Raw genomic sequence first — 23409 nt, forward strand, 5'->3', positions numbered from 1 at the left:
CACTGTTTTTATTTTTCCCAACAATAATTTCATTATTTAAAATAAGGTTTATTGATTTGATAATCAAAATTATTCCCATTCAATACAGACTGAATGTGATTATACCCTTGGCAAAGTAATTGACTACATACAGTATAGACTACAAAGAGCCCATTCAGGTGGTCAAGACATTCTTGTGATTGCATAAAGCAATATATAGCTTTATGATAAAAGGCCACTTGGTATTTTTGTCACATACATATAAAGTCTTACATCAGTAGAAATTTGCATGTGTAACTTATTAAAATGAACTTGGCACTAGGTTATGGTATTAGTTGATCCTGCAGATAAAATACAGGATTTAGTCTACCATGTAAAGGCGATGCTACTTACAGTAGGAGTCACTAACATTGGTAACAAGTGATTATGCTAATCCGTAGATGTGGCTCAGTTACCTTCGAGATCATTGTCTCACATATTATTGGGGTTATAACACAGCATGTTGAGCTTGATGTTCTCGTCCCAGTGGCGCAGCAGCAGGAACAGCTGTCTGGCCGCTCCCTTCAGCCCTGCCAGGTCCACTCCCTCGGGCAGCTCCTGACAGCGCAGCCAGAAGTCTGCTTTTGCTGCCATCAGCTCCCACTCCATGAAGTAGCCGGCACAGCGGTGCTCGAGCCAGGCTAGAGCCACCGCTGTGGCCCAGCTAGAGCCCTCCAGGTCCTCTTCAGCCAACTGGTTGCTTCCTGGGAGGTCAGCTGGCTCTATTGAAGAGCCTTCACATATATCTGTCTCAGATCCACGACCACTGTCTGCCTGGCCGGGGATCTGGCTCTGAGAGGGGCCAACAGATAACTCCAGGGAGCCCTCCTCAGAGCTGGGGAGGTCAGGGGGCGAGGTGGCAGGGTCTCGGTCAGACAGGTGTCTTCGACGTGGTTCCAGCATCAGGGGAGTGTCGTCTGGAGTGTGGTGGAAGGGTGGAGCGGTTGGTTTGGCGAGGGAGCAGGAAGAAGGAGAAAAGGTAACATGGTGGCTACTGGTAGCACCGGGAGGCTTGGTAGAGGTGGATAAAGATGGAGCACTGGGATATGTGCAGCGGAAAGGCGGGCTGAGGCTGCGGCGGTGGAGGCTGTAGGGGGAAGCCCTCTTCAGGCGGTCCAGGGGGATCTGGACACAGTCAGAGTAGATCTCTGTCAGAAGAAAAGCTCCTGATGCCAGCTGCAGACGCACCTGATTAGACACCAAATATAGACACAAATTAATAGGGCTGGGACGATATACGTTTCTGTCCTGATTTGATTCTTTCACAATACATGGGTGCAGATTCGATTTGTATTGCCATTTTCATTTATTGCAAGTCTAGAAGTATTGCGATTCAATAGCATGGAGTTATGCCATTTTCTATTCCTTCTTTAACAAAAAGTACACTTGAATAATACACTTCTAGAGACAATATATCATGACACATTTCTAAAAACGAACTGTTTTCTAAGAAGAATACATATCACATGTCAGTCAGTCAGTCAGTCTGTGATTTATTTCATTTGTAAAGAAGTAGATGACATGCATTTTCTGCATTTTCTGCTTTCGCTCTGTTTTGCTGGAAATGCATATGATGTAGTCGCCATCAGCGGTACCGTATAAACAGAAAATATTTAGGTGAATCATTGGTAAAGTTAAATAAATGAAAAATATTGATTCTAGGGAAAAGAATCGATTTAAAAAATCGTCGCGAAGAAAATCACGATACATACGATTTTCGAATTTTTATTTGTTTTTCTTCACCCCTACAAATAATAATGCTTGTGTGTAGTTAAGTATATACAGTATGTTGTAAGTGCCTGCACAGCTCACCAGGGGCAGGTAGTCTGGAGCTTCCGTTTCAGGTTGTTTCTCATTTTCTGCAGACAGACAGTGGGACTTGAGAGGAACCTGTTTTCCTGATGAAATAGAGGACCTGAGTCTGCCCAGTGGAAATCTGGAATTTACAAAAAATTTTGGTTTTTGGGCCTTTGAATAATCTATACATTTGGATGCAGACATAATACACACCCCTCACAGAAAAGAGGTGTACTCTCCGAAGTAACCTGAGCACAAACGCTGCTACAATGGTCCCCTTTACAGTGTAATGCCACCTTCACAAGAAATATAATTTAATGTAAAAGTCTTACCTGGCGCCAAAGAAGCTCTCCATTGACTTGCTCTCGATAGATCGCTGTGAACGAGTGCATGAGGCGCCTGTTATTGCTGGGGCTGTAGCAGAGCATGCACTGGCCCCTACACCTGAGACAGCAGTGGGGAATAAAACAGTATTATGTTATCAGCACAGGAATAAAGTGATGTTTCCTGACTATGTTCAAAGGCTCAGTTCACCCTTTACATGACATAGACCAATTGTTTCTTGCTGTAAACAAATTTTCTGCCCAAAAAAATAGTCCCTTTTTTAAAGGGAAACATGTTTAACAGTGTATTTTGTTAATTATCCAAAGCAAATGGGGAAGATGTTTTTGGAAGGAAATTTAACTATTGAAGTTTTGTCAATGCCGTGAGGTCCTAAACAATCCATACACGTCCTTTGTGTTGGAGTGGAGGCAGGTAATTTTGGTGAATTGAACCTCAGGGGTTGCTTATGTGCAAAATGAAGTCAGGGGAGAGCAGTTCAGATTTTTCTCCTTCAATACAGACTCACCTTAAGTTTTGAACTGGCTTTCTGGTCAGACACCTCTAACCTCGAGACTACACTGACTCTAGACGGTTTTCACTGATCGAGTCGACAATACTTACAAGAGTCCCAGGATGTAAGGCTACAGGGTGAGGCAGGGGTGTCATCTCTGTCTGAGAGATACAAAGATTGTTGATGACCTAAAGTCTTGAAAACAGAAATGGGTGGTGGTATCATTCTGTCTACCTGTAGAGTTCCAGGTGTCCTCAATGTCTTCACTGTCTCTGCTGGTGCGCCGTCTGCCCAAACCAACAGAATACGCCCTCTGCCTGCGACTACCTGACTGGGAACTCCGCCTGTTCCCCAAATGGAACCCTACGTGTGTACACACACACACACACACACACACACACACACACACACACACACACACACACACACACACACACCATAAATAAAGACCTTGTCCACATCCCTGTACCGAAATCTTAGTAAATGAAATTAAAATCCATATGTTCCTCATAACACATTATAAGAACAGGCATAGCAAACTAACTAACTATAAATGATATGGTTTATGTGGTGTTTGTTAAACTACAGTATGTACTTGTGCCCATGAAAATAAATATTAAAGATGCACTCCAGTGATTTAGCATTATTATTATTATATCATTAAGATAGGGGAATCGCAAGAAACAGATTAAAAAAGAATGGTCAAAAACTAGTTGTAGAATGAATGCCAACATCTTTCTTATTCTCAACTTATTTTGTCTGACATTATACAATTATTTTCACAGGCTGGATAGTACTCGTGTAAAATTCATGTGCCTTTCTAAAATATATGAAATATTGTGTGAGTGTGTGTGAGTTGGTAGTAAGCCACACCTGTGTTTTGGATGTCCATGCTGTCTGGCAAGCCTTTGTTGGGGTTGCTATCAGTGGTAGTGAAGGCTGTGTACATGCAGATGATGTTACAATGCTTACTGGTCTGGATAGCCTTCATGCGGTATCGCTTAGCTGAACCTGAGAAAAAGTAAGGGTAGACAGTACATATACCGTATCACTTAAGATAACGTGAGATAAACGTTTGAAGTGGTTAAGCCTCACCATGTCCAATGTCGCTCTCCTTCTCTGCCATTTTCTCAAAGTCCCTGATAACTGAGCGAGCAGTCAGTTGGTGAATGATCTCCTCCCATGTTCCCTTTCCTTTTCCTTCCTCCCCTCCTCCTTTACCGCATCCTCCTCCTCCACATCCCTCAACTCCTGGTGTCTCTTGGCCGTCAGGGGTCCAGAGGTGCCCCAGGTCCACAGTGACCTCCCAGGACACAGGTCTGCCGCTCAGCAGGCCGTGAATGAGTGAACGGCACTGACCTGGTGGAGGGTCCTCTGGTGCAACAGCAGTAAAGAGGTACTCTGGGTCTGTGAAGCTGTCCCAGTCCAGAGGGGAGGCGGGGAACAGGAGTCCATCTGAGGGTCAGAGTGAGAAAGAGAGAGATAGAAATGCGTTGGAGGAGAAATAGGAAGGCTGCTGTTCTAAGTACTATGGCTTACTGGAGTCAGTGAGGCTTCTGCGGGACAGTGTGCTTCCTGATGGGGGCTTCGTCTCCCCATCGCTTTCATCCAGCCTCCCTCCCAGTGTTTGGTCGAAGGAGACCCTCTCCAGAGCTCTCCTAAGGCGATGCATCTCCAGCTCGCCCTGGGGTGACGAGAAACTCCTTGCTGCCATGGTTGAGTGGGCCAGTGATTTGTGCCTCCTATGAGACTCCTCACCTCCATCCAGACGCCCACTCTAGTTGTGTAAGAGGGAAAATCAAACAGGTTCAAAAAGTTGGACAGACTGCTACTTTATTTTTCTCTACAATGAAATGATGTGAGGGTTATCTGTTTGTAGGCATGTTGTACATTGCAGTACTTCTTATGTACAATATTTTTCAGAATACCTTTCAATAACCCTCAAGTAAGAACACAACATATTCTGGCTTTATTGTATTCTGGTTTACTCTGCCGGTGGATAAATTGATTCAATTAATCAAGATTTGATTAAGATTTGTCACAAAGTAGTGGGTAGAGAGAGAAAAGAATTCTTTTCACAGGACTGATAGATGAAAACATTTTCTCTTGTCAAACTATTTTGAAGCTATGGTAAAAGTATGTTTTCATGTCACGTTTTGCCAGGAACTTACAGCACTACAGAAACCCGCTTTTAGGTGAATCGCTTACAATCAATCGTACCTTTTCTGCCCGATTATCAGGGGTTTCCACTGAGAGGTTTTGCTGCCATGCAGAGTCTGCCCAGCGAGACAGTGATGATCTCTGTTCTGGAGTGGCCATCTTTTCAAGACCTTGGGGAAGAGACCCTGTATCCAGCACTAAACCAGTGGAGTGAGGGTCGGGCAGAAAGACCCCGCCTGCAGAGTCAGAGTTGGATGAGGCATGTACGTGTGAGTGGGACTGTGTTTGTAGACTCCGCTCACTGCTGAGGGAGCAGCGAGTAAGGACATACTGTTCCTGGATATAAGAGCTCTCCTGGATCCGCCTCCTCACGTCACTGGACCAGTCTAGCTCCACATCTAAAGTGGATAAAATCCCAACATTAACCACTACAGTATGAGGTGTCCGGTCTTGATTTCTATATCTATTCACTACAAGACACACTGATGAGTGACTGACCTGGGCTGGTTCCGAGATCTGTGTTTCTGGCACAGGAGAACTCAGAGGAGATTTCTCTGGAAATCTCCATCAGTGCCTTCTCCAAGTCGGTGCCATCTGCACACGTCACCACAGGCATTAACTCGGACGCAGGGGGAGGTGAAAGCTCATCATTCGATTGTCCAAAAACTGAACCTGTGGAGCCACGATGTACACCTTTACAGCCCCGTCCTTGAGACTATAAAGTAGTTAGATTAGAGATCTGTTTTCTATGCACACAGACAAACACACACAGACAGATGTACTTTTAAAGAATGTAGTGATGTATACCTCTGTCTTTTTTGCTTTGAGATTCGTCATATCGTATAGAGTGCAATATCCAATTAGACGATTCCCAGGGTAGAGCGGAGGGATTTCATTGGGTGATAGAAAAGCCTCCATGTTTTCTGGCAGATACCAGTCAATCCGTACGTCAGTCAGCACAGGTTCAAAGGCCTTTTTCAGAGACTTTATTAACTGAGGAGATAGATTGATCACAATATTTCTAAATTCAAGGCTTTACAATTCATTTTTACAAGTGAATAGCGGTGGAAGAATTTGTCAGATTCTTTCCTTAAGTAAAAGTACCGATACATTCATATAAAAATAGTAGTATTTTAATGCTGTAGCTGGTCGAGGTGGAGCTGGTTTTGACTACTTTGTATACAGTTAGTTAGTCCCGTCGATCACAAGATAAATCTGACATAAAAAGTAAATGCTCAAGTAGAAAATTGTACTTGAGTCAGGGTACTTCTACGTCACCACTGCTAATGGCTTGTGATATGCAAATGTGAAGAACTAAAGCTATATGTATTTATCTTGTAAGAAAGTGAGATCATGCTTATAATTGTTCTGCAATTGATATGTTCTCCAATAGATGGCAGTGTTGCAGTGCTGCTGACCTTGGGCTGGAGTCTCTCTTCGTCATCCAAGAACTCTGTAGTCCCTCCTGTCAGTTTGGCAACGCCCTGCAGGAGTCTCCTGCAGGCTCGGGGACCAAGGCCCAGACCAAAGCATCTGCAGAAGAGATACAGTATTACATTTTTACCACACTCCTTGAGAAAATTAAATTATCACACCACAATTATTATGTGAGAATTGTCTTCACATTCTACTATTACAGAGTGGTACATATACATGCAATATGTTCTGTCACCTGGTTTTTCCATCTGAACAAATTAACTCCAACCTCTTGCAACAAATCAGACTTACGTAAGTATATATTTTTGAAACCCTAATGGCATACAGAAGCTTCCATTTGTCTAAGGAAAGAGAAAAGCTGGAGTCATCAAACAGACAGAGCTGTTATTTGGGCACAGAGGGATCACAAGCCATTTGGCTAATTGAGAGTTTGAAAAGAGCAGGGGACAGAATAATTGAAAAGACTGAAATCTTGCTTGTGTGCTGTCTTTTAAAACAGCAAGTCTGTCTGCTTGGTTAGATACTGTTAGCACTACCAAAATTATATAAATACAAGACCTATTTTTTAGGACTACGGATACAGATATTATTTAGACTGAAATGTAATTAGCATTCACTGAAAAGAGATGTATTGGGAACAAAGAAATATTCACATAGTGTACAAAGGGACATCTAAAATACAGTGTAGAAAGTCAGTCCCGCAGGAGAATACTAATGAAAGATAAATTTGTTTTGTGCATTGCTGAAGGGCCCGAGGAAAACCAGAGGGGCGTGACTCTTACTGCAGAGAAGAGCACTTAACGGGATTACTGGGCGGGACAGAAAAATACCTCAGCCCTTTCTTTTCTTTCTTTCGCAGTGCTTTGGTCTCAGTTCTTCAAGATTGCTGTTTGCATGTGTCTCTTCCTCTCTTTCCTCCCCCACATAGTGTCTCTGTCATTTTTATCACCTCATTCTGCCTGCACTCACTGCACTCCATTCCTCTCGGCTTCCTTGTCACCCACAGTGAGTTAATGTCCTATCACACACTAGCCATAGAATAAATCTTTGTTAGGGTTTTTGCCTAATATTGGATGTCCACCTGATACCTCTATGTACAATTCTTCACACATGATTCCCATAGGTTAAACATCTGATTGGCAGTTACGTTTTAGCTCAGTACCTGCCAGCGCATGTGTTTCTGCGGACCAGCTCCAGCACTTTAGCCACATTGCTGATGGATCCATCTGTGATGATGAAGACCTGGCGAGGATATGAACGTTGCATGGGCTGCTGGTACACCCAGGACAGCGCACCCAGAAGGTTGGTGCCTCGCATGTCGGCTCTCATCCTCTGGACATACTCGTATGCCTGCATTAGAGTGCCCTGTATGCATACGCAGGGAAAAATAAACGGAAAGATGTTATCAGAGAGTAAAGGTGGGAGAAGTGAGCATCAACCTGTCGAACTGCATGAAGTTGCCTGTGCAAACATCACCTATGTTGTCGAGATAAATTCACAGTCTGATATCAGATTCCCCAATTACCCTGTGAGGGTGGCAAAGAATTGAATCGGCACATCTCTAATAAAGAGAGAGCAAACATACACACATTAGCACCTGCCTTAAAACCACTTCAACTCACACTGTGGATAAACAAGCCTGACAGGAGAAAAATGCATGAAAGGTCACCATATGGTCGGTAGTACAGTATGTGCGAAGACTGTTTGTCCTTGCAGCCCCTGGTCTGGATAAAACCTGATACTCTGCTACTAAGGCAACCCAAGGAACTGACCTATTGCCTGATTAGAGAGTAGAGAAAATGGAACAGATAGTCCTATGTGGTCGAAAAACATCTGCTTTCAGGAAACATGATCCAAATGCTCCATGTATTGTATTTCACTGAAAATAATGCATATGTAATTAAGAATAATATATGCTTTGTTTTACTTAAAAATGTAATTAACAAGACAGATTCAGATGAATATATAATTAAAGCAAGGTTATTGAGTAAAACTAACATCAGTGCAGAGCTTGCTGGAGGTGAAAAGAGGCTTGATGGTGGTGCCGAAGCCCAAAATGTTGAGCATTGTGCCAGAAGGGAGACTCTTCAATGCGACCACCATGGCATCCTGTGGAAACCAGAAGGAGCAGACAGGCATGGGCCAGATCAATGTATGTGCCTAAATCTAATAACTAAACTTTAGTTACTTTAATGCATTCGTATGTTTTCATCCTGCCTGCAGCTCACCTTCACTCGATGGATGTTTGCACCACTCATGCTGCCACTGCGATCGACAAGGAACAACAGTTCTCTGGTGGCTTTGTGCAGCTCCAGAGGTTCTCGCAGCAAGTTGGGACAGAAATTGAGCATCAAGACGGGGCTGCTCAGAATGTCCTTGTGGTATCGCTTCCTCACAAACTCCAGCTGCAGGCCAAGTGGAACATTAGCATGTTTTTATGCAGTAACACAGTCCGGGTACATGAATTGGGACACATGTAAGATTTAAAAAGGCAAAAAAAGAGAGCAAAGCAGAGTGAGTAACTACCAACCTTCCTCTCAGGTTCTGAATCTTTTCGAGTGCAGCGAATGAAATCACGACGGGAACAGATCTGCTGTTCATACTGGCTAAATGACAGCCTGCCTCTCTCTAATATCACCAATGGGCTGTGAGGTTCTGTGAAAGAGGTAATAGTAAATATCAGTTGGAAAAACTGACACAACAAAGAAAGAAAGAAAAAAATAGGGACCGTTTTCAACTGCTCACCACTGAGGTGCAGAATGATCTCTATGTGTCTGTCATATGGATGCTCCTGTGCCAGGGTGATATAGGTTGCAGAGGCACTTTGGGCACTGGGGTCTGCATCTGCCCTCAGAGCATGAGTGGGGCTCTCCAGTCCTACAAATCAATTTTTTTTTTAGGAAGAAATAAAGACAGGCAAATCATAGGTTTTAAAGCTATAGTGCGTGGTTTCTGACGCACCCATGAGGAATTCTAAGTAATGACAACAACACTGTCGGCGCATCCACATGACTTCAGTGATCGCGCACCACCCCTCCTCTATGCAGTTGCTAGTTGGCAATGGGTTGAATGTAATGGACGTTCATTAATATAAAATAGTTGCACACTATGGCTTTAATGTGTTATTGATAAGTAATGATTCCTTTTTTAAATGTAAGATATATAAACACCAGTCATGCATATTACATATTCATTTAAGTGTGCTTTTTTATTTCTGCAGTACACACCAGTAGGGGAGATTAAGTCCTCTGTCTATCTCCTTTGGATTTTATGTTCTGGATTGGTTTGGATTCAGGCCCTCTCTGTAAACCCATTCATATTATTGTCTAATAAGATTGCCCACTATTCCAATATTTCACACTGACTGAGTGAAGAACCACTGAAACCAAAATATTTGTGAAGAAAGGCAGTACCGGCCAATAGGCAGGCCCCTCTGACCAAAAGCTGGAAGTTGAGTTCATAAGGTGCCAGGTTGGCAGCTGGATTGGTGAAGATGGCATGGGCACACTGCTGCTCCGAGTCTAGGGCCCGGTCTTGTTTTCCTGAGGTGGCACCGAAACAGCTGGTTGGTCTGAGAAGGAGAGAAATGTATTTAGGAAAACAAAATACAGCAGTCAGTACATGTAATTCATTGAGATGTACTGTACAATGCTTGGTAAACTAGTGTTGCCACAGTTGTTTTCGACATGAATACCCTGTTTCTTCAGATTTCCCCCCATTTTCACTCTTGCTTGGAGTCATCTGGCCAGTGACGATCGGAGTAAGCAATGTGGGGTAGACGATGCGGATTGCTCCATTTTCTAATGTGGGGAGTTCTAATGTGGTGCTTATGATAATGGACACTATGTCCATTGGGCCAATGACGCCTGTGCCCACGATGAAGGTGGATCTTTCAAGGTCTTCATCCAGGATGAGATGTCCTGAAGCAGAAATACAGCAGTTACTCACATCATACAACAATTCAAACAGACATAGTGGACTGGGATGGGGAGGGACGGCTGGATCTCATCTTTGATTTTTATAAAAAAGAATAACAAGGGCCTCCCGTTATCAATATTTTTTGGATCCTCTTCTTGACACTGCAATGCTCTCTCCCAATATCTCAAAAATAATAAATTTATGGCAAACACATCAACAAAACATATCATAATCAAAATATCAAAAGGCATTTGCTACAGGCGGCTCTTCCAAAAAGCACACTGTCAAATACCCCAAAAACACATTAATTATCTTGTTAATTACTTTACTATGTAAATTAAAGTCCAGTACTCACTGACATGGATCTTAATATATTTTATTAAATGAATCCCACCAGAGATAAATGAAATAAAATGTAAATCTGGGATAAGAAAAGTTAAAAGGACCATACGCTGCTCTCCAAATGTTTTTTGACTACCCTCCCTTCAATAAAAAAAACTAAAAAATAAAAAACCTAACCTGCTCTTCTAAACCCCTAACAATTTTTGTACAGTCCCAAATATAAAATCATTCATCACTGAAATCCAAATAATCTAAAGTCTGCAAAAGGGTTGAATCTGTGTGGTGTTGGCTGTATTAAGAGAAATTATTATGTGCACATGCACATGATATCACCATTTCCAATAAAATACTACACACTTCAAGTTGATTTATGTTTGTACTAAGTGAACGCCATTTCACCATTAGGCAGGCAGCCAAACCTATTTGACTCCCTCCTTGTCTGTCCTTGGTCTATCCTCACAGAGGCTAAAACAAGACAGAAGAAGGGACTTACTGTGGCCATATTTGTATTCATTCAGAGACCAGATCATTACAGCAGTGGACAACGGGACACACTACATTATAGTACAAATGACCATTTTTATCTTTAAGTGAAATACAGGAAGTCTCCTCCCCTCCTCACCGTTGGTGCATTGCATGTCGAGGCTGGAGCTCCCACAGCAGCCCCACTCCCGGCCATTCCCACAGTGTCCTTGAAGACAAGATCCAGGGCAGCAATCCAAACAGCAGTCCTTCAGCTTCCCCCTACTCTGGATCTGGACCCCCATCAACCGGCCTGCAATCACCGCCTCAAAGCCCACTACAACCTCCTTTTCCCCGAGAGGGTACACAAACACACCTAGATGACCGAAAAATGTTTGACAAACAAAAAAATGATTTCAGACTTTTGCATCAATTTAGAAAGCAGTCACACTACAAAGTTTACATACTTTAAAGGTTAAATTTTGTTTTCAAATCACTGATGAGTTTTCCTTGCTTTTTGTCCGATATCAGACTGTCCTCCCCAGAAAGCTCTTTTTGCTTACTGCTAACAGACTGACCGATTTTGGTACTGTTGGACTTAAATGCAAATTTGGTAACTTTGAAGCATAAATTGACTTAAGGTGCTTTGCTCTTAATTTAAAAAGTGTTATTACTTCTCCAACGCAACCTTTGTTGTTGAAGGAGACAGATCTTCATCTACAGTTCAAATTATCTGTGGCGTTTCTCAAGGATCAATCCTTATCCCTCAACTGTTTTCCGTTTACAGCATATTTTGTCTCTGAGTCACAACAGTTGTTTTTGCTTAATCACCCAGGTGTACTTCTCAATAAAGCCACTAATGCTAAGCCCACATTAAATCCATGCCTCATGATGTCTTATACTCAAACCAGACAGATCACAACATGTATGATGATAAATCTAAGTTCAGTCCATTTCAACCAATATTTATCTTGTCCTTTAAGTGAGAAACATTGCAGTATATTAGAAAAAATGTAGCTGGCTGCTAGAAATATTGGGCTGTTATTTGCTGTTTTGAGGCTTGAGTAAAGTAGGCTGTCTACTTATTTTTCTTCCAACTCGGAACAATCTTGTGTACTTCTTCTGGAGTCAAAATACAGTTGCTGATTATTACTGGTGCTAAGAGTGTACTCACCTTCTACAGACTCTATGTCAGCATTAGCGTAGGTAAGGTGTGCAGTGATTCCCAGGGAGCAGCCGTTGGCACAGGACTTGATGCAGGAGGCCTTGAGTAGCAATGGTTCCCATGTAGAGCGGTTCCTCAGTCCCACCATCTTTTCCGGGCAGCAACACGCCTCTATTTTGCTGGATGCATGAAAACGCATGTAAGTGAAATGGTGTGGGCAGTCAGGAAGAGGGAATATGTGAGTGTGCATTTAAATTCTCTCATTTCCATTTACATAGCAGTCACAGTGATCAGATCTGATTTCTGCTGCATTAATTAAAAACATATAAACTGTCCACTGGTTTCAAATGTTTCTATGTATATTCTATATGACTGCCAGATATCTATATGTACAACATATCAGCTCTTAGACATGTAACCAAGCTATCTCCTCTCCTCAGGATCCTAGCAACCAACTGTGATGGTTTAAGTGTAAGAGGCTTGATCAATCATTAACTTTGCAGGTCAGTACACTACACTATGCATCATGCCTATCATATGTAATAAGTGGCCAACCTGTATGCAAATCCATGTAAACTTATGACTACTGTTTCACTCTTACTTAACGGCACTCTTAGCTAAGTGCAAGGACTTGGATAGTAAGAGATGGTAGTCCATACTCTTCTGCTTTTTAACAGTAACTTGGTAACACACCACTTACTAATCCCAATTCCTTGGAGTTTCCATTTATATGACTCTACTATGAGGTGTAAGCAATTCTTCATGACTGACCACTTAATAACTTTAAGTGCAGCAGTGCAGCAGGTGCAGAGACCAGTGTGCAGATTACAGCTTAGCGAATTGGTAGACTGCACAAAACTCTGTGTGTGTGTGTGTGTGTGTGTGTGTGTGTGTGCAGTTGTGCGCGTGTGTGTTTGCTGTGGTCCAGGTAATGGTTTTTTCACATCTACCTTTCTAACAAGATCAACAGCCTCCATCTGGCTACCGTGCTCTCAGCTCATAACAGGCAAATAATAAATGCCTGGTTTGTTAAAGTAGGACAAACTGATGCTGTCACAATACACACAAAAGTAAGTCTCAGAGACTCAGAGCTGTGGAAAAGCTGATAAATAAGCCGGACAGTCCGGTCAGCTTTATCAGTGAGGAAAAACCAGATAATGACTTATATACATATTATGAGTTGGTGTGTGGTTTTAATTACAGGGTATATCAACACATGGTACCGAATGAATTATGTAAACAGTACATACATGCAGCACATACTAACCCTGTAAAGTCTGAAACTCAAATGCAAATATTACATCCAGTAACACATTTGGCAAATAACTATCAGCTGATATCTTGTAAAATAAAGCGTTCAAAGTAAATCCAAATCTTACCATGTAAAAATTCTGCATTATGTGAGGTTTAATTATTCTGTCTGGGTGTTTGTAGTAGCATACTGTAGCTGACCAAGAGTTGGCTCTCAGCAATACTGCAGTCCCCTTATGGCAGTTACAAGCTCCAGATAACAAGCAAATTAATCATCAAGGAACACTTACTGTACTGTTTAGTGCAGTGTCTGATAATCGGTCTCTGTGTCCAGTGTCTGCATCACTCCACCATCTGCTTGCAGGTTTCCCAGTGATTCAACGGTAGGAGTTTTCCTGGTAGCAGATACTGCTCTCTTCTCTTCCTCTCTCTCTCTCTCTCTCTCTCTTTCTCTCTCTCTCTCTCTTTCTTTCTCTCGCTCCACAAATCCACCAGTTGCCCTATAAGGAAACCAATCATTTCACAGAGTAAAGTCAAATATAGTACAAAACAGTATGATATGAATATGAATATCATTTGTATGCACTAAAAGGTTATCGCTTGTATAACCTACTATGAGACATTCAAGCAAAATCTGGAGTAACTACAGTATACAAAATGTACTTTCAGTACCGGGCAATCAGTTTATATATGAATATAAATGTCCCTTTCAGAAGACCTGGAATTCTCACTGCTGTGATCAATCACCAACACGCAGCTCTGCTCTAACCTACATTTCCTGTTAAGGGAAATGTCATCTGCTTACCTGCTCTGACCTGAACCACAGAGCTGATCAGAAACTATGATCCTGAACCTGCTGTTCGGTCACAAGCTAACACACAACTGTAAGTGAAGCAGAGCCTGCTTTTCATCCAGACAATTGGCTGTGATGGTAGCAGCACCATTATTCATGGCTAATGGCTTGGCCAGAGGGGGGCGGGGGGTGATGTGTTTTGCCTCTCCCAACAGGTCAGTCAGACAGTAGCAGCAGGCATGGTTAGGTGAGACCAAATAATCAGCAGCTTTTTGTCTTCTTTTCTGCAGTTGGGTCCAATGCTACTTACGTGGAAAAAGAACAAACAGTAAAGCTACATTTTAAAAGAAATATGGATAGAAATATGGAATGACAAGCAAGTAATAGATACATAAGACCACGACAAAATATTTTTCTGGGTTCATTTGATCTATTTATTTATTTTTTAAAGAAATAGCAAAAAGCAGTCACATTATTTCCAATTTGTGTCCCCTACTGCCTCCATGTGGCCTTTTCATTTTCTCCATCTCTAGTCTTGCATTCTGGAGGAAGAAATTCAAGTCACAGTCTCCACGTTTTAAATAATGTCTCTGATGAAATGCTAAGTCTATGGTCAAACTCCAGGTTGCACTTTTTGGCAATTTCATAAAGTTATTTCAAATTGGGTGGGGTGGTTTACTTGCTCTGCAGGCTGAAAAGCCATTACACTAACGTTACCTGTGTTAAAAAGACTGGTGAGTAATTACCAATAGCCTACCGTTAATTATAAAGTAATGTTAACGTACAATTACTCATCATTTTTATTATTGTAGTTTAAACAATGTGCATTCTGCTAATAAAGTAACGTTAACTAGCCAGGCAAGTGTGGAAGACTAGGGTGAGCCCATTTTAAATTAGCTAACCTTAACTAGATAACTAACGTAACCATATTTTAGATTATAACCTGGTAACGTTAATGACTAAGTATCTCACAATAACTCATTCATTATTTTTGAGATACTAACTGATTCTTTTGAGGTTTCTCATTAAAATGACTTAAAGGATCTTTTTCATTACATTGATGAGAATGGGCTTCCATGACTTAACATAAAAAAAAAATCATATAGTATAAATACAGTTTAAAGTTAGCCTACCACAGTTTAAATTCAGCTGACTGTGCAAGGGTCTAATAAAGGCTTTACTGATCTAGCAGAAGCAAAGCCAGGTAGAGAGCTTGAGCACATGTTGCTTGCCGAAGGAACCGAAGGTGTTATCCATAAAACCCCAGTTACCATTTTTACTTAAACATCCATGCTGTCAAGCACTTGCTAATGTCAAGTCAACTTTATTTACTGTATATAGCACATTTAATACATAATAAAATGCAACACAATGTGCTTTACATTAAAATGACATTAACACACGCGCACACACACACACACACACACACACACACACACACACACACACACACACACACACACACACACACACACAGAGAGAGCTAAGAAGTTAACCATAGACTGTTTTGAGAGAAATGTTTTTAACCTGGTTTTAGAGTGTGGAGGCCTCTCAGGTCCTCAGACAGGGCGTTCCATCTACTTGGGGCATAAATACAGAAGGCAGCGTCTCCTGCTTTAGAGTTAGTACGAGGGATGGTAAAAGACCTCTGCCTGTGGACCTGAAGGTTCTTGCTGGTTTGTATCTAATTGGCATGTTTTATATACTGAGGTGAAAGGCCATTTAGAGCTTTGTATACTACAGTAAGTAGCAGAGTTTTATAATCAATTCTAGTTTTGACGGGGACCCAATGCAGAGATCTAAGAACAGGTGTAATGTACTACTACGTTTTAGTTCCGGTAAGAACATGTGCAGCCGCATTTTGAAACTGTACCTAACTGTAGTAAGATACATCTGATTTTGGGAGGCCGGTGAATAGACCAATGCAGTAGTCTACTCTGCTTGTTATTAATGTATGTATTCTTTTTCCAGAGTCTGAGTCTATTAAACTCAAATAATGCAGAACATTGCAGTTCCTGAGGAGGATAACTGCCAGAATGGACTGCAACTCTATAAAAAGAAGTTTCAATATTGTGACACTAGATGTCAGTCTTTTCAAGTCAGCTGTAGCATTTCAGAAGTGGACTAGAATCATTTGTTAGGGCACGAGCACCGAAAGCGGCAAAGGCCCTATTGAAAGTGAAGGAATTATTATTCCTTCTTCCGGCAAATGAATCACCTTTTTGAGGGGCTTAAAGGTCCCATGACATGGTGCTCTTTGGATGCTTTTATATAGACCTTAGTGGTCCCCTAATACTGTATCTGAAGTCTCTTTCCCGAAATTCAGCCTTGGTGCAGAATTACAGCCACTAGAGCCAGTCCCACAATGAGCTTTCCTTAGGATGTGCCATTTCTGTGTCTGTAGCTATTGAGGAGGAGGGGGAGGGAGGGGGGCAAGGTGGAGGCACTTTGCTCTTTGAAAGCCATGATGTCTCTCTCTTTCTCATGGGTGTGCCAAATTCTCTGGGCGGGCAAAGCAGAGAAAGGGGAGGTAACCTTGCTCCTTATGACCTCATAAGGAGCAGATTCCAGATCGGCCCATCTGAGCTTTCATTTTCTCAAAGGCAGAGCAGGATACCCAGGGCTCGGTTTACACCTATCGCCATTTCTAGCCACTGGGGGACCATGGTGGCACATGTTAAAAAACCTCATAAAGTGAAATTTTCATGCCATGGGACCTTTAACATATTCAAAAACTCACCAAAATTGGCAGTCACATCAATTCTGGTGAAAATGTACGTATTTTAAGGGTTTCGGTAATAAGCGCCCCATACAAAATAAAAAAATTGAGCCCCTGCAGTACGTTTAACGTAGACTCACGAAACATGGTACATATATGCAGCATGTCGAGACGTACAAAAAACGTAATTGGAGCCATACCCTACACCCAACGGGAAGTCCACCATTTTGAATTGAAAGTTCGAAGAGATTCCATCCGATCAACTTCAAATTTGGTATGTGCCATCTATACACGTTAAAGATGAAAAGTTATTAAAAGAAAAACTTTTCGTCATAGGGCATGGCCGTGGTGGAGCGGCCATTTTATGCGTTTCGCCATCGAAACAGGAAGTGGGTGTAACTCAAGTGTACATTGTCCAATTTGCTCTGTACTGTGTAACTCTGAGGACATTTACCGGCCAAAATTTACTCAAAGTCATAGCGCCACCTAGTGGCAACAGGAAATAGGCCCAAAACTATACGTGCTATACTTTAACGATCTACTCTGAGAGATTTCATCCGATCAACTTCAAATACGGTCTGTGTCATCTACGATGAAAAGTTATTAAAAGCAAAGTTGTTGTAACTTGATTGTATGTTGTCGTATCTGCCCGAAATTTCTCACCATTGACAAAGGTCCAGGCCTGAGGACATCTACAGAATTGGCTTTTGGTCATAGCCCACCTCTGGTACCGGCAACGAATCCGCCTCATATGACAAACATCATCCGATTTACATGAAACTTATAATGTGTGGTCTACATGTGATACTGAGACGCCCCCCCCCCTCCTATACTTTAACCACGCCCACGTATTCAGGCCATGCCCCCTTTCATAACATTTGAACCGTTTAAGGTAGAGTCTTGTGTGAGGTGTCATTGAACTAGGTAGAGAGTTCCTTCTTCATTGGTGATGGTTTGGCCTGCCCCCTATGCTTAAGCCATGCCCCCTTTCATAACTGGTGACTCCTTTAAGGTAGAGTCTTGTGTGAGGTATCATTGAACTCAGCAGAGAGTTTCTTTTTAACATATATACTATTCATTTATAGTACATAAATTGATTTTATAGTAAGAGTTTTCACGCTTAAAATTCTTTCTACTTTTGCTTTTATACTGCCTGACATACACATTCTTCATTCTCAGGTTGTCCCATAATACATCTAACATATGACAAGGAGCTGGTCAGTGTTTGGAAGCTGAGGGAATTGTTGAGTGAGTTGGTGTATGCTCATGGAAGCTGGACAAGGGAAAACAACAACTGGACATACTGTCATAGCAGAGACATTGCAACCCACAGGATCACACAATGGTAAGCAGCATCTTTTCTTGCCTAATCTCAATTTGCAGTTTGCACTTAGTGTACTTAAGTAACACTATTTTTTTCTGTACTTGTAGCATATTTGTTGACTGGTTTTTAGTATTAGACAATTTTAGTTGGCAATGCAACAGTGTTCCACAGTTAATTTGTTGCAATATAAAGTGTGATTAATAAATGGTTATAAATGGTTTGATCCTTTCTGTTTCGGTTCATTGTGGTATTAGGTGCAAAGAGTGTCAGCCTGTATCTTAACTAAAAGCAGGTGGACAGAGTGAATGAGTGCCAAGAGGCCAGCTCCAAACTGCTGCAGCACATTGGGAGGCACATCTTAGCCTGTCCTCCCTCCCTGCTGGTAAGGTACATCCACCTGCAGATGTAAAGTATCTCCAATACCAACCTGCCTACCAACCAAAGCCTGAAAGAGCAAAAGGAAAGAAGGGCATGTGGCCAACCAGGGGATTAAGTGCAGGTTTTCACCCATTAAATTGAGCTCAAATATCAAAGATACAGCCTCCCAGTATCACCGACCACAAAGGGGCCCACTCCATGTCATGTCTGGGTTGAGGAGACAAAGGACCCTTTGTTTTGTTCATAAATTAACATTCACAAACAGAACCAAATTTTAGCTTAATTTGAATATAAAATCAAACTTCTATTTATTCATTCTACTCTTGATTTAAATTTACCAAGTTTTCAGGAAACACAGGACGAGATGTAATACATCCTTTAAGTGTGTACCAAGATAATGTACTTGACCTTGGCAGCATAGTTGACAGAGTGGAGTTTTCAGGTGGGCAACCTCCCTTGATGGGTGATCCAAGAGACACATCATCAGTCGTACACCTCAGGCTTCATTGGATGTTTCGGCCATTATAACTAGACATCCTCGGCTGAGGAAGGCCCTACAGGGGTGATCAAGTCCCTGCAGTGTATCCCCCCAATCAAGCCAGAGCCCAGCAGGAGTCTTGTCTCTTTATCCACAGCCATTGGCTGCTTCTCTCAGCTGCCTCAGGCATTGCTTTGATGGCTTGGTGCAGGCTCTGGCCTCTGATTCCCAGGTCTCTAAGCAATCTGGTGGTAGACACTGCCACGGCCCACAAACCCCCTCCACCCCACCTCCATTGGACAGACTTCAGTATTGTGCTTCCATATTGTGCTTCAGCAGCTAGCTCAGTATAGCATAATTGTTTTCGCTCTTATGCCTCGTCCACTGAGTCCTCCCAGGGTACAGTGAGTTCGATGATGAAGACCTTCTTCAGAGAGAGGGGGAGCAGAGAACTATGTCAGGCCTAAGTGTGGTGATTGCAATCTCTGGAGGAAAAACGAGTCGCCGACCAACATCCACTAGCATCTTCCAGTCACAGGCCCCTCGAAGCTGACCATGCTCCAGAGAAGTGGGGCTGCACCTAGCTACCTTTGCCCCCATGCGGACAAAGTTGATCTGCAGTGGATTGGGTGCTGATGGTGTTAGGGAGTTGGAAGCAGTCTGTTTGTTTTCCAGGGTGGCTGCGAGGATCTTAAGGAATTGGTTATGACGCCAGGTGTAACATCCCCGGGTGAGGCTGACTCTACAACTGGTCAGTATGTGCTTGAGACAACCTAGCCTGGAGCAGAGGGCACATCCTGGATCTTCACCCAACCACTGATGGAGATTGCTAGGCATTGGAAGCACATTGTATGTAGCCCTGATTATGAAGCTGATTCGCTTTGCTTCCATGCTCCACACTCCTTCCAGCTGATCCTCCTTCTCTCCACACTCTCCCAATGTGTCCACTGTCCCTGTTTACCAAGGGAAACTGCCTTGACCCACTTTGCTGCTTCCTCCTGCCAGTGTATTTCCTCCACCACCAATTTCCTCCGTTCTAGTGCCGTGGCTATATTCCAGGCTGGCAGCCTAGTTGTTAGCCCGCGGCCTACCCTTCCCTGCTGGACATGCCCCATTATGTCCGCAAGTCTGAGAGCGGCTGCTGCCTCTTCCACTGCACTGGCTGGTCTCCAATTGTGGCCTGCCACCAAGGTTGGTGTGTTGTTACTCACCATTGCATCACAAGATTCAATCAGTGTCATCTGGAGTCTTACTTTAGCACACTTGAATTCCTCTGTGAGACTGGTGAGGGGCAGTTTGAGGGCGCAATCGCCGTAGAGGCCTATGGTGGTAAGGCATCAAGGCACTCCAAGCCATTTCATGATGTAGCCTGTGATTCCTCTTTCCAACTTCTCCACTGTTGAGATTGGGACCTCAAAAATGGTAAGGGGCCACAGCACTCGGGGGAAGAAGGCCAAACTGTAAACACCAGACCTTCAATCTTCCAGGCAGCTGAGTGTTGTCAATGGCCTGGAGCCCACTTCTGATTTCCTTCCGCAGCTGCTGTACCTGATCTTTATCCTTCAAGCTCCAAGGCTCTTAACAGGCTGGTCAGACACTGTTGGGATGGGCTCCTCTCCAATGAAGAATCTGCAGTCAGAGAGCACTCTCTTGACAATGGAGAAGCTGCGTGACTTTGATGGCTTTATCTTCATGCGAGCCCAGCTGATGTTATCCTCCAGTTTACCGAGCAGTTTCCTGGTACATGGAGCAGTGGTGGTCAGAGTAGTGATGTCATCCATAAAGGATCTGAGAGGAGGAAGGCGTGTGCCCGAGTTAAACCGCTGCCCTCCCACTACCCATTTTGATGCCCGGATGATGATCTCCATTGCCATTGTAAAGGCCAGGGGTGAGATGGTGCATCCTGCCATGACGCCAACTTCCAAGGATTGCCAAGACGTGGTAAAATCAGCCGTGGTAAAACGGAACTACAGGTCTTGGAAGTAGGATTTAACCAGGGTTGTAATGGTGTCCAGAATGTGAAAGAAGGTGAAGAAGGCCCACAGGAGTTCATGGGGCACTGACCCAAAGGCATTAGCAAGGTCAAAAAAGACAACATGGAGGTCCTTTTTTCTCGCCTTTGCGGTCTGGATCTGGTGCCAGATCATGCTAGAGTGTTCCAAGCATCCAGAAAAACCTGGGATTCTTGCTTTCTGTACCGATGTATCTATGTACTTATTTCTTTGAAGGTATTCAGACATCCTTTTAGCTATAACGCTGAAGAAGATTTTACCCTCTACATTTAGTAAGGATATTGGCACTGGCTGATGTTCTCTGCCTTCTTCTCCTTTGGGATCAGGACCCCTTCTGCCCTACGCCACACTTTGGGCACCATCTTCCTCTGCCACACTGTTCTCATGAGCTTCCAAAGAAACCTCAGGACATCCGGCGCGTTCTTGTACACCTTGTATGGGACTCCATTAGGTCCTGGGGATGATGCCGCCCTTGCCTGTTGTTCTGCCTTTTCCACTTCTCTCTGCTTCTCTTGTTGCCTTCAGAGATCCACTTTTCTCTCTAATGCAAAGGATTTTTAGAAACTTGAAGGGGTCTTTGTAGAACTGTGTTCTTTCTTTTTATCTTCTGCGTTTCCGTGGGTTTTCTGCTCTGTGGAGGGATGCCAATCGTTTTTTGATGTCAGCTCAATGCCTTCCTTTTTCCCCTTCAAGGCTTTCTTCCACTGCTTCCCAAGTTGCGTCCTCTGTTGGATGAGGTGCTTGATCTCTTGTTGCCTCCTGGAGGTTGGCACAGATGGAGACTTTTTCTGGCCTTTACCTTCTTGTATACCAAAGTGTTCTGCTCCATACTGGTGGATGATGTCCCCCCATACTATCCAACTTATTTTCCGTTGTGCCTTTAAGTTGCTCTAGGGTCAGGGACAAATCGCTATTGATTGCTTCCCACTGTTTCTTGTCGGAAGCAGCTGGCCATTTCAGATGTGGTCTGTGCCCGACCAGCCTCCTCTCGATCGTGGGTCTGGAAAGTTGGGTGGGATTCTCTGATGTTGCCATCTCTGTGCTTGAGGATACTTCCTCCATGACAGTGGTGCTGACGCACTGCAAGCTGTGGTTTGGGTCCGGTTACTGTGCTTCATTCGACTGACTTGACTCCTTTGGCAGAAGGTAGTCAATGCGAGGCCCCTGTCTCTGGTTTCCCAAACACTTTCTCTTCCCCTGATGAATCCTCAACCCATGGTATGACGTAATTTTCCTCCATCCGCAGGCAAATATCTGAAGTGTGTGGTGTGCTGCTACAGATGTAGCCATGACAGTTCCTGTGGTGCTCTCCTGATCTGCGCTTTTTCTACTTGTAGGGTCTGTTACCATAGTGTCATTTGCCGATGAGGTATTCTATTCTCTTACTTTTTCCTTTTTTTTTTTTTTTTCGGGTGTTTTTTTTTTTTTTTTAATTTTTTTACCCCAAAATTTTTTTTTTTCTTGTCTCTTGTTTTTTTTTTTTTTTTTTTTTTTTTTTTTTTTTTTTTTTTTTTTTTTTTTTTTTTTTTTTTTTTTTTTTTTTTTTTTTTTTTTTTTTTTTTTTTTTTTTTTAAATGTATTATTATTGTATTATAAGACAAAGGGCCTTTGTAGTTTAATTATTATCAGGAAAAAAAAATATGAGCAGTGTTTCCACATACACCAATCAACCGCATCATCATTATCACTCCTATTTAGGTAAAGTGGATATTTCATTATTGAAAAGTTGGTGGTTAATGTGCATTTAATGGCAGTTAATATGATTGTTGAGGTCATAATAGATCTAATTAACAACATGTCTGACAATGACCCAACACAGGCCTGTGCAGACGAGCTGCTTCTGCTTGACTATTGTCAGGGGGTTCAAGTGTCTGTCTGTGTTGAAATGTTGGGAACCTCTTCTCCGTTGCGTACCCCACTGACCTAGATTTCAATTGTTTTCTGCCTGAGACAATGGGAGAAATGGTTTCATAATGGACACAATACCTGGGTGTTATTCAACACGATTGTTGTTAAGGTTCTCATTGTGGTGTGATTTTGTACTGAGCATTATGTGTTTTCTTTATGTAACCTGCTCAAGCAGTCAGCCAGTGAAGAGCCTGTGCACCCCACAGTAAATCACTTCTAGACGGTTCAACAGATGATTGTGCGTTCACATGAATTTCTGCAGCCCAGCTAGTCCAATCACTGCTGTGTCAAACACAAACACACTTCTTACTATTTTTTATATCTTTCTTGCATAAAATCTTATTTGATACTGAACAGTTATAACCTGAGAGACAAATGTGTATTTTAGTGTCTCAGTAAAAATGTAGGACAA

At 42.7% G+C, this 23409-nt stretch overlaps 1 protein-coding gene across 2 annotated transcripts; it reads right to left on the reverse strand.

Annotated features, from left to right (window-relative positions):
- Window positions 1-51: 51 nt before the first annotated feature.
- On the reverse strand, window positions 52-13763 carry vwa5b2 (von Willebrand factor A domain containing 5B2). 2 transcript variants are annotated; one of them, XM_039816114.1, is made up of 22 exons: window positions 13676-13763; window positions 12144-12313; window positions 11130-11345; window positions 9942-10167; window positions 9661-9818; window positions 8993-9124; window positions 8778-8902; window positions 8476-8652; window positions 8246-8356; window positions 7410-7612; window positions 6229-6343; window positions 5618-5803; window positions 5309-5525; window positions 4871-5208; window positions 4190-4427; window positions 3746-4105; window positions 3524-3661; window positions 2885-3013; window positions 2761-2811; window positions 2148-2259; window positions 1831-1954; window positions 52-1206 (listed from the first exon to the last, which is right to left on the reverse strand). In XM_039816114.1, exons 2-22 carry the CDS (start codon window positions 12280-12282, stop codon window positions 451-453), a joined length of 4251 nt encoding a protein of 1416 aa, XP_039672048.1. In that variant the 5' UTR covers window positions 12283-12313; window positions 13676-13763; the 3' UTR covers window positions 52-450. The 2 variants fall into 2 exon arrangements, with proteins under 2 accessions (XP_039672048.1, XP_039672049.1); XM_039816115.1 differs by lacking the exon at window positions 2761-2811.
- Window positions 13764-23409: the final 9646 nt, after the last annotated feature.

The sequence above is a fragment of the Perca fluviatilis genome, chromosome 11 (genome assembly GCF_010015445.1).
Source record: "Perca fluviatilis chromosome 11, GENO_Pfluv_1.0, whole genome shotgun sequence".
Lineage (NCBI taxonomy): Eukaryota > Metazoa > Chordata > Actinopteri > Perciformes > Percidae > Perca > Perca fluviatilis.